The 12,368-nt window shown below is 36.9% G+C and overlaps 1 protein-coding gene across 3 annotated transcripts in view; it reads right to left on the minus strand.

Moving 5' to 3' along the window:
• MIB2 (MIB E3 ubiquitin protein ligase 2) overlaps positions 1–12,368 on the minus strand; it is a 44,733-nt gene that overhangs the window by 19,297 nt on the left and 13,068 nt on the right. For all 3 annotated transcript variants that reach the window (XM_058039342.1, XM_058039339.1, XM_058039340.1), the window contains exons 3-4: positions 10,829–11,000; positions 1,547–1,653 (exon numbers count right to left, since the gene is read on the minus strand). In XM_058039342.1, the coding sequence (XP_057895325.1) occupies positions 1,547–1,653; positions 10,829–11,000 (279 nt within the window). The remainder of the gene's footprint in view (positions 1–1,546; positions 1,654–10,828; positions 11,001–12,368) is intronic.

The raw sequence follows: 12,368 nt of genomic DNA on the forward strand, positions 1-12,368 counted from the left end.
CAAAGAGGTTGAAGGATCTAGAAGAGGAGGATGGATGTGGGGAGGTGGATCTGGCTGGGCACTGGGACTCTGTGCTCTGATCCAAGAGAGAACACAGTGAAGGCAATCAGCATTTGTAGATTCTCAATTTGGGCAAGTACCAACACTTCCCCAGGACTTCTCCAAACAAGGACAGCAAGATCTGTCTCACTGAGGAACTTCTGATTATCTGCATAGTCCTGAAATGCAACATCTGAAGGAGCTGAACTCATTTATCAGCACAATGCAAAGGTTTCTGGGTTTTGCTGGCAGTTCTACTCATGACAAGCCCATGGCTGTGGCAGCTCCACCAAAACCAGAGCCAGAATTCTTGCAATGTGTATCTTAACAGCTTATTTTTCACTCCCAGGGAGATATTTAAAAGATTTATCCAGATTTATCCAGAACCAGTGCTGGAGCTATAGTTATCCAGTTAAATTCTGGGTTATCCCATTTAAACTCTGTTTAATTTCAGATTCAGTTATCCCACTTAAAGAAATTAAATTCTTAATTTCTTTTTTCCCAGCAGAGAGCAGCTGAGGGGGGGATTTAGGGCTCCTCTCTCTGCTCCTGCCCAGGTCAGCAGCACCAGTCTCAGACATGTAAATGCTGCTGTGAAATCCAGAGGATGGATAAGCTGTATTGAGAATAAGCTGATTATTTCCTCTCAGACCCTGCAAGGATCCACATCCTCCCCTGAACCCAGAGCTGCAATAAATGGCAGAGTCAACTCTGGAAACCTTTGAACTTTTGACTTAATTCTTGAGGGGGGAAAAGGAGCTGTAAACATCACAGGGTGTGTGCAGGGCTCTGGGACAAAGGGGCAGGAAAGCTCCCTCAGCCCTGGAGTAATTGCTGTCACTGACCTGGGGACAGGAACTACACCCAAAAAACAGTTAAAAAAAATATTTTTGTCCCACTACATTCTCAGCCTGAAGGTTTCAATTCCTACAGAAAGCAGGACAGGAACTACATCCCAAAAGCAGCTTTAAAAATCCATTTTTGTCCCATTGCAGTCTCAGCCAGGTTTCAATTCCTACAGAAACAGGACAGGAACTACACCCCAAAATCAGCTAAAAAATCATATATAAATAAAGAGCTATATATTTTTAAAAATAGATAAATATATAAATAGGAATAAAATAGAAATATAAACTATAAATGCAAAAATATGAATATGAAATAAATATAAGTAGAAATATAAGTATATATATGAACAATAAATATAAAATATAAATATGGAAATGTGAAAATAAATAAAAATTTAAACTATAAAAAGAAAATATAAATATAAAATATAAATTGAAATTAAAACATAAAATATAAAAATAAAATGTAATATATAAAAAGAAAATATAAATTAAAATGGAAATATAAAATATAAAAGAAAATAAAAACATTAAATATTAAATAAATTAAACTATAAGCTATAAAATAAAATATACTAAAAATAAAATATTTTAAATATATATTTTTAAATATATATTAAAAAAATCAAATTCTACAGGCCATCCCAGAGGCAGCTTACCATCCTGGTTGCCCCACTCCCAGTCAGGCCCACGGACCACTTTAGCCCCCTGGAAAGTCCCTTTCAGGGTGATGCGAGTCAGGTTCTGCCGAGGGCTCACGAGGACCCTGCAAAAACAGAACCAGAGGAACAGATGAATTTGTTGTTGTTACAGAAGTGCCAAAGCTCGGCTCCAGCTGAGGACCCCCCTCACTTCTGGGTAATGGAATTTCTGGGGTGGCCCTGCAGGGAGGCAGGGATGGAGCTCAGCACCTCTGCAAGCAGAGACTCAGAGCAGCAGGGCTGTGGAATTCTGGAACATTCCAGGCTCCCCCAGCCCAGCACAGACCCCCCAGTGCAGGGAGAAGGAGAGAGGCACCTACGTGATGGTGAACAGGGGGTCTGATGTCCTGTTAAAGCAGCTCCCAATGCCCATAGTGTCACAGAGGCAGCTCCTCTGCTGTCCCCAGGCTGCCACAAAGGCTTCTCATCAGCCAGCAGGCACCAAAATCCACAGGGATTGTCTGGCTGCTCAGCCAGGGCACAGTCAAAACAGCCACCAAAATCCACAGGGACTGTCTGGCTGCTCAGCCAGGGCAAAATCCCTTTTCAGGATAAAATCCACAAAGGCTTCTTATCAGTCACCACAATCCACGGGGACTGTCTGGCTGTTCACTCAGGGTACAATCCACAATGCCTTCTTATCAGCCACCAAAATCCACAGAAACCTGCCTGGCTGCTCACCCAGGGCACAATCCAAAAATCCTTCTCATCAGCCAGCAAGGCACCAAAATCCACAGGGACTGTCTGGCTGCTCAGGTTCAGGGTACAATCCACAAAGCCACCAAAATCCACAAGAACTGCCTGGCTGCTCACCCAGGGCACAATCCAAAAATCCTTCTCATCAGCCACCAAGCCACCAAAATCCACAGGGACTGTCTGGCTGCTCAGCCAGGGCAAAATCCCTTTTCAGGATAAAATCCACAAAGCCTTCTCATCAGCCACCAAGCCACCAAAATCCACAGGGACTGTCTGACTGTTCAACCAGGGTACAATCCAAAATTCCCTTCTCATCAGTCTCCAAGCCACCAAAATCCACAGGGTCCTGCCTGTCTGCTCAGCCAGGGCACAATCCTTTTTCTAGGTACAATCCCTTTTCTAGGTACAATCCCTTTTCAAGGTACAATCCCTTTTCAGGCCACAACCCCTTTTCTAGGTGCCCCAATCCCTTTTCCAGGTGCCCCAATCCATGCCCTGGAGCCAGACAGGCTCTTGGCAAGCCCCAGCCCAGACAGGGCAGCCCAAGTTCAGCAGCTGCTGCACAGGGCAAGGGGAGGGAGGGAGGGGAAGCTTCCTGGGGCAGGGCTGACCTCAGAGCATTTCTTTTCCATCTAATACCTCCAGAGGGAAGGTGGAGACTCAGGAGGATAAAAAGCTTAGGCTTGAACTTAGTGTTTACTTATCCAGCAAATGCTTAAGTCTTTTACTTTTCTTAACCTGTGGTTTTCCAACCCTGTGGGTTGCAAAAGAGGGAGGGACTATTAATGCCTTGCTGTTATGATGACTAATAATTAATATTCATTAATTAGCCAGGCTGGAGCTCAGCAGGAGGAAAATGAAGGAGATTTTGTCTGCTTTAAGCACCATCAAGGCTGGATATTGTTATGAAAGAAGATAATGACAGTGGAGGGAAAGGCTCAGCTATAAAGAGCCACTGCTCAGCATTCATTTTATTGCACTGTCAGGCACTACAGACTGGCTCCAAAAACCAGCATGGATTTGGGTAGAGCCTCTGAAGCAGCCTGGATGTCTTCACTGCATTTTGTTCAATGTTTTTCTAATAATTTATCAAAGATGTCTGAGCCAAGCCCTGAGACAAAGTGATAAAAATATAATTCTCTCTTCCAAAGCCTCCTGTCACAAGGGATGGGATTCAATGCAAAGATTCTTAGTGATAGTAAAATAAAGCACCAAGCTGAGCTTAGGATGTTTAAATAGCAAAATATCCACCCCTCATTCTATTCTTAGCAGAAGTTCCCTTTTTGGATTATCATGTAACAGCAGTCACTCCCCAGCTCAACCCTCTCACATTAACCTGCCACCTCCTCTGAAACTTGTGGATGGAGACCAAAAAAAAACAAAGCTGATCAATTTAGAAAGCTGAGTTTCCTTAAAAAAGGAAATTGTGAGAAACTCCATCTCCTGTCCTGCTGAAACTCTGGGTCCAGAAGTGCCCTCCTTCCCCAGCCTCACCAAAATTCTGACCCTGATTCTGATGCAAGCACCAAATCTCCTCAGCCAAAGATTCTTATCAAGGTTTTAATCTAATTCAATGTTTTGCTCCAAATACTGGATAGCCACCAAAGTTACCCAGTGTGATGCAAAAATACCCCTGGGATAAATTTAATCACATGGTGCTGCCTTTAATAACAAATTTAATTATGACAGCACAAGTCTGCAGCCACTCCTGCCCTACAAATTCCAAGGATATTAAATCACTGCAGGGCCCAGAGAGCACTTGGGAGCATGAACTGTCCAGAATGAAGTCGTGGCTCTCTGGGAACCACTCCCTGGGGATGCTCTGCCTGCTCAAGCTTCTCTGAGGTGCTGATTTGGGTTTTGACATCCCTGAGCTGCATCTGGAACAGCAGCATCAGCCCCGCTTTAAAGAGAGGGATGGGAGATCCAAATCCACTGATCTGGAGAAATTCAAACAAAAACTACTTTAAATCTGCAGCAGCAAGCCAGAGCTCCTTCACACCAGGCATGGCTGACGTGTTTAGAGGGATTTTTCTGCTGCAGAAAGTTCTTACCTGAAGAAATAAACACAATTAAAGGGACAAGAAGTAGAAGGGATGGGAACCCTGTAAAGTGGCAGCCCATAAACCTGTGATAATAAATAAATATCACATTAAATCCTTCACAAAGGCACAGCTCTAAACCAGATTTTCAACTCATGGGACACACAAACCCCACATCCCAGCCAGCACACACAAAGATTCACCTCCAGAAAAGCCAAATCATTAATTTCTTGCAGGAACTACAGACAAAAGTGACCTCAAAGCAAGAAATTCCAGGTTTTCTAATCCCCCCAGCAAAGCTTCTCCTGAAACTCTTCCAGCAGAGGATAAAGGAGGCACTTCTGACAGATGGCTGCTGGCTGCTCAGGCAGGAACCAGACTGAGATCAGGATCACAGAAACCTATTTCAGGAGCTGCCTTCACCCAGATTTTTCCTTTCCAATCCTCTCCATCCTTGACAAGGCACATTTATTGACAAAGCAGGCTGTAACCTTAAAACACATTAATTAACAGCAGTGTTTTGGTAACCCCAAAGTAATCTGGATCCCAAAACCTATTTCAGGAACTGCCTTTATCCAGATTTTCCCCTTTTCAATCCTCTCCATCCTTGACAAGGCAAAGTTCATGACAAAACCAGCTGTACCCTTATATCATAAATGTGGATATTCTTATAACACACCTTTATCAGTAAAAACTGTGGTTTTTTGTGACCCCCAAAGTAATTTGGATCACAGAAACCTATTTCAGGAGCTGCCTTTACCCAGATTTTTTCCTTTTCAATCCTCTCCTTCCTTGACAGGACATATCTATTGACAAAACCAGCTGCATCCTTAAAACACATTAATTAACAGTAGTGTTTTGGTAACCCCAAAGTAATCTGGATCCCAATACCTATTTCAGGAGCTGCCTTTACCCAGATTTTTTCCTTTTCAATCCTCTCCTTCCATGACAGGACATATTTATTGACAAAACCAGCCTTATAACACATCTTTACCAATAAAAGCTGTGGTTTTTTGGTAACCCCCAAAGTAATTTGGATCAATTCCTGCTCTGAAAAGCCACAGCAGGGAAGGTTTCAGACCAAGGCTACAAAATGGGAACTAAAAAGGTTCCTGCAGACAGATTTTCACTCAGAGATGTTCCCACAGAGCATTAAAAAGCAGAATATTGCACTGAGGAGATGCAGGAACACCACTGAGCACACAGAGTGAAAATGCCATTTTATCATCCTCCAACTTTCATTATTAGCTCAAAACCCAGCCAAAGCTGGGTCAGTTTCTCTTGCTTGAAGTTTTGATCATGTAATTCCAGCAAAGATAAAGATGAAATATCTCACTGAATATGTCTATATATCATATGTCAATACCTGTTCTAGAAATGAAACAGAATAATCCAAATTACACAAGGGAAGCCCCAGTATGAAAATACACCTTGGTGCTCATGGTTGGGGTTTTTTAAGGAGGCACAGGCAATTTATCTGGCAAACTGTGGTGGTTTTCTCCATGAAATAAAATTTCTCTAAAGTAAAATACAAATCCATTAATAGATTAAAAAAAATAAACCCATATTAATAAGTTAATTTGATTCCAAACATTCCTCACCCAAATTTCTTAGCTCAAATGTTAAAAAACTATCATTAAACTATTTATTAACTATTTCTTTTAAGCAAAGTTTAAAATAAATAGTTAAAAATACCACCTGCTGAGGAGGTTGCTGTGTAAATAATTTTCATTATTTATATTATTGCCCAGAAATCAAACACCCAGCAGTTGTCACTCAGCTGCTGGATCAGCTCAGCTCCCAGAGCCACAGATGGGAATTTGGATTATTGAAACTGTCCAGACCTAAATCAGAGCACACACTTGTTCCTGGATCTGATTTCCAACTCCACCAGCCAGAGCTGGTTTAAGAATTACAGCTGAAAATAACTGCAATTTCTGTTGTGACTACAGGATAAAGCACAATGGGAGAAAATATTTGTATTTCTTGTGCTTGATTACACAAAACATTTCCCTGTGTAGCTCGCTGGCTCCTCCAGCTCCATTGTTTGCCAGGAAAAAAAATTAAAAAATAAAAAACAAGGCTTGTGAAAAACCACTGAGGCTGTGATTTATTGGTGAGAAAAGTCCAGAAAATAACCTGGGTAAATTATTCCACATCTGAAATTCAGCCCAACCCCGAGCAGGTGATCCAAGCAAAATGTTGGTGTTGCATGGGAATAGAACAACATTAATATTTTCTAGGAGATTATCTCAGGTTTGATTACAGAAACCTATTTCAGGAACTGTCTTTATCCAGATTTTTCCTTTATCCAGATTTTTTTCCTTTTTTTTTTTTTGCAGAACTCACCAGAATGTGCCTGAATTTTCCAGCCCTAAGAGAAAACTGACGAGCTTTGCTTTGCTGCCCTGCTCTGCTCACAGACACTGATTTACATCCCAATTATTCAGCAAATATTCAGGAAATGGATACAACAGCTCTGAAAAAAGCTCTTCAGCAAAACTCAGTTCCATCCTTTCAGCCAAGGATGAGAGGCTCTCCCACAAGAGCCATAAAATCCAAACTAAACAAGAAATAAAAATAATACTTATTATATTTATTATATAAACATTATAGGTATAATATTTTATGTATAATATATAGAATATATAAAATATATAAAATATTATATATATCATACATAATATCTAATATATCATATATAGTATATATAGTATATAATATATAGTATATAATGTATAAAATATATGACCTTATATATAATGGAGTATATATTTGCTATATTTATTATAGAAATATAAAAATGTTATATAATATAAAATATCATGTATTATGTATAATATATATAATTCTATTTATAATATCTAATATATAACATATAGTATATATTGTATATAATATATAGTATAGCATATATAATGTATATTATATATAATATTATATAGAATATAGTATATATTCGTTATATTTATTATAGAAATATAATAAAAATATATAATATAATATAATATAATATAATATATTATAATATAATATAATATAATATAATATAATATTATATTATATTATATTATATTATATTATATTATATTATATTATATTATATTATATTATATTAATATTATATTAATATTATATAAATATAATAAAAACTTTGGTTTTTCTCTTTCTGTCCTTAAGGAACTGCCAAAGGTTTTCTCTTCTACTTTATTTAGAAGGAAAACAAAAGAAAAGAAAAAAGAGAGATGAGTGATCTAAGCAACTATAAAATAAACAAAAATAACAATAAAAAATAACAAATTAGGAGGTCAGGAAGAGATTACCCCATATAGCAAAATTAAAAAAAAAAATCAGCACTTCCTATGCCCTAAAGTTCAACCTCAGGTCATTTTAGGAGCTGAAATAGCTCTGCAGGTAAAGGTGTCAGCAAAGCCTCTTTAGAGACTGACTGGAACCTCTGCAGGGCCTGCCTGGGTTAAATCCCCCAAATCCTGCATGAAATCCCCCCAGTCCTGAATTACCGACCTGCGGCAAGCAGGGCTCTGGGACAGCAGCAGGAATCTGTGAGGGACCAAAGCATCCCAAATCCTGCCAGGGAAAGGAGGAACCCAAAGGAGCTCAACAAAAGCCAAAATCCACCCAGCATTTACCACTGACTCCTTAAAAACTCTGATTTTCTCTCTTTGTCCTTAAGGAACGGCCAAAGGTTTTCTCTTCTACCTTACTCAGATGGAAAAAAATAAAATACTCTGATTTTCTCTCTTTGTCCTTAAGGAACTCCCAAAGGTTTTATTGTCTACTTTATTTAGAAGTAAAAAAAGAAACTACTCTGATTTTCTTTCTTTGTCCCTAAGGAACTGCCAAAGGTTTTCTCCTCTACTTTATTTAGAAAAAAAAAAAATTAGAAGAAAAAACTCTGATTTTCTCTTTTTATTCTTAAGGAACTGCCACAGGTTTTATTGTCTACTTTACTTAGAAAGAAAAAAAAAATAGAAGAAAATACTCTGATTTTCTCTTATTTTTTTCTCTTATTTTTTTTCCTTCTACTTTATTTAGAAGAAAAAAAAAAAGAAAATACTCTGATTGTCCTGAAGGAACAACCGAAGGTTTTCTCTTCTACTTTAGTTAGAAGAAAAAAATGAAATACTCTGATTTTCTCTTCCTGTCCTTGAGGAACTGCCAAAGGTTCCATCTTCTACTTAGAAGGAAAAAAAGAAAATAATCTGATTTCCTCCCTTTGTCCTTAAGGAACCGCCACAGGTTTTCTCCTCTACTTTACTTAGAAGATGAAAAAAACCCAGAAGAAAATACTTTGATTTTCTCCCTTTGTCCCTAAGGAGCTGCCAAGGGTTTTATTGTCTACTTTATTTAGAAAGAAAAAAAAAATAAAAAGAGAAAAAAGAAAGAGAGATGAGTGATGTGAGCAATAGCCCCAGTGAGTCACAGGCAGGAAATTTCAGTTCTTGAAAAGATCTGCAGTGCCTGAGGCAGGGCTGAGAGCGCAGAGCCGCCTCTTCCCTCACACAGGGCACCCATCTTTTTTACTTATATTTCAATTTTTTCATTTTTTTTCATTTTTTTTACTCAGGGATGGGGTAATTGAGAGGTGTTTTAAAAAGTTTTATTTTATTTCTAGTTTTATGAGACGGGTGAGATAATACAGATGTTATAATTTATTAAAATTAGGGCTGAGAGTGCAGAGCTGCCTCTTCCCTCACACAGGGCACCCATCTTTTTTACTCATATTTGAATTTTTTAATTTTTTAAATTTTTTTTACTTAGGGATGGGGTAATTGAGAGGTGTTTTAAAAAGTTTTATTTTATTTCTAGTTTTATGAGAAGGGTGAGATAATACAGATGTTATAATTTATTAAAATTAGAAGTTGACTACTAGAAGTGTTTCTTGGTTTATTAGTTTTTTGTCCCACTTTGTTGCAGATGTTTTAAAGTTAATCTACATTTTTATTTTCTCTCTCTTTTTATAAGTCTCTTTTTCTTTTCTCTTATATTTTTATATTTTTATATTCTTATTTTCTTTCTCTTCTATATGTCTCTTTTTCTTTTCCTATATATATTTTCTTTTTTTAATATTTTTTTATTTTTATATTTTTATGTTCTCTTTTTATAAGTCTCTTTTTCCCTTACTTTTTATTTTGATATTTTTATTTTCTCACTCTTTTTCTTCTCTCTTATATGTTTATATTTTTATTTGTATTTTTAGTATTATATTTTTCTTTTATCTTATTTTCTCTTTATGTATCTTTTTCTTTTCTCTTATTTTATATATTTTTAATAAATAAAATAAACAATAAATTTAAATTATTTATATTTTTTATTTTATTTATATATTTAATTTTGATATTTTTCTTTCCTCTTATTTTCTCTTTATGTCTCTTTTTCTTTTCTTATATTTCTCTTTTATTTATATTTTTATTTTCACTCTATTCTTATGTCTCTCTTTTCTATTTTATTTTATATTTTTATTTTCTCTCTATATATACGTCTCTTTTTCTCTTCTATTTTTCTATTTTTGTTTTATTTCTATTTTTATTTTTATATTTTTCTTTCCTGTTATTTTCTCTCTCTTTATTCGTCTCTTTTTTCTTATATTTTTATGCTATTTGTATTTTTATTTTTTCTTATATTTTTATCTTATTTCTGTTTTTATTTTATTTCTATTCTTATTTTTATATTTTAATTTTCTGTTATTTTTTCTGTCATTTATTGGTCTCTTTCTTTTCTCTTATATTTTTATGCTATTTATGTTTTTTTTCTTATATTTTTATTTTATTTATATTTTTCTTTTATTTCTATTTTATTTTATTTCTATTTTATTTATATTTTTCTTTTATTTCTATTTTTCTTTTACTTCCATTTTATTTCTATTTTATTTCTATTTTTCTTTTATTTCTATTTTTCTTTTATTTCCATTTTATTTCTATTTTATTTCTATTTTTCTTTTATTTCTACTTTCATTTTATTTCTATTTTTCTTTTATTTCTATTTTTCTTTTATATTTTTCTTTTATCTATTGTATTTATTTATTTTATTTTATTTCTATTTTTATTATTTCTATATTTTATATAATTTATATACGTTTTTATTCATATAATATATAATAATTATATTACATATAATATATTACACATATTACATATGTATTACATATATATAGTACATATATATAGTACATATATATACTACATATATATTAAATATATATATTACATATTATATATATTACATATTATATTATATTACATATTCAATTTATTACATTACATTATATTACATTATATTACATTATATTACATTATATTACATTATATTACATTATATATAACATATTATATTATATATATTACACATATATATAATATAATTATATTACATATAATAGTGTATTAAATTACATTATAATATTCATGGCATTCATATTAAACTGATATTTATTGTATTATTTTATTTTTTTATTCTCCTTAAGGAGGGAGGGGTGACTCACGGCTGGGAGTGCGCGGTCTCGTAGCGCTCGAAGGCGTGCGCCAGGTCGTGCTTGTTGTTCATGTAGCACTGCGTGCACAGGTCGTAGTCGAAGCACAGCTTGCACTTCCACCTCATGCCGCGGATGCCGTGCTTCTTGCAGCAGTCGCAGATGATGTTGGGGTGACGGACACCTGGGGGGAAAAAAGGGAATGGGAGATGCACAGGAATTCCGGGGAAAATCCACAGGAATTCCGGGGAAAATCCACAGGAACTCCGGGGAAAATCCACAGGAATTCCAGGGGAAATCCACAGGAACTCCAGGGGAAAATCCACAGGAACTCCAGGGAAAATCCACAGGAACTCCGGGGAAAATCCACAGGAACTCCGGGGAAAATCCACAGGAACTCCGGGGAAAATCCACAGGAACTCCGGGGAAAATCCACAGGAACTCCGGGCAAAATCAGGATTTCATAACCACCCTTCCAGTACTGCAGAATGCCCAAGCCCTGTAGAAAAAGATCTTGGATGTCCACGGGAATTCCAAGGAAAATCAAGTTTTTAGAATCACCCTTCCAGTACTGCAGAGTGCCAAACCCTGCAGAAAAGGATCTTTGAGATCCACAGGAATTCCAGGGAAAATCAAGTTTTCATAACCACCCTTCTAGCACTGCAAATACGTCAAACCGTTTCAGAAAAGGATCTTCAAAATCCACACAAATTCCAAGGGAAATCAGGATCTTAGCACCACCCTTCCGGCACTGCAGAGTGCCAAACCCTTCCAGAAAAAGACCTTTGAGATCCACAGGAATTCCAGGGAAAATCAGGATTTTAGAATCACCCTTCCGGCACTGCAGAGTGCCAAACCCTTCCAGATAAAGACCTTTGAGATCCACAGGAATTCCAGGGAAAATCAAGATTTCATAACCACCCTTCCAGTACTGCAGAGTGCCAAACCCTGCTCCAGCAGAGCCTTTTCAAAGAGGGAAATCAGGTGGTGCTAAATGCTGTCCCATCACACAGTGTAGGGACAGGAGGTGACTGTGCCAGGGGCTGTGCCCCTGCCCATGCCCTGCTCCAGCAGAGCCTTTGCACAGACAGAAACATTACATTAAATTCTTTACAAATCACACAGACACGTACAAGTAAGGCTCTAAATTATTACTGGGTTATTCTGCCACCAACAAATCCCAGCATCGCCAGGCAGGCAGCGAGCAGAGGCTGGCACAGGGGGCAGGGGCGCTGTGGGCAGGAATGGCAGTGCCAGGGGCTGTGCCCTTGCCCTCTGCGCTCTTTGCACAGAGAGAAACACTAAATTAAACTCTTCACAGACCACACAGACATGCACAAATGAAGGCTCTAAATTACTGCTGGGTTGTTTTGCACACCCCTGGCTGCGCATCGCCGCGCGGGCCGCGAGCAGAGGCTGGCACAGGGGGCAGGGGTGCTGTGGGTAGGAATGGCAGTGCCAGGGGCTGTGCCCTTGCACTCTTTGCACAGAGAGAAACATTAAATTAAACTCTTTACAGATCACACAGACATGCACAAATGAAGGCTCTAAA

This window comes from Melospiza georgiana, chromosome 22 (genome assembly GCF_028018845.1).
Source record: "Melospiza georgiana isolate bMelGeo1 chromosome 22, bMelGeo1.pri, whole genome shotgun sequence".
NCBI classification, from domain to species: Eukaryota; Metazoa; Chordata; class Aves; order Passeriformes; family Passerellidae; genus Melospiza; species Melospiza georgiana.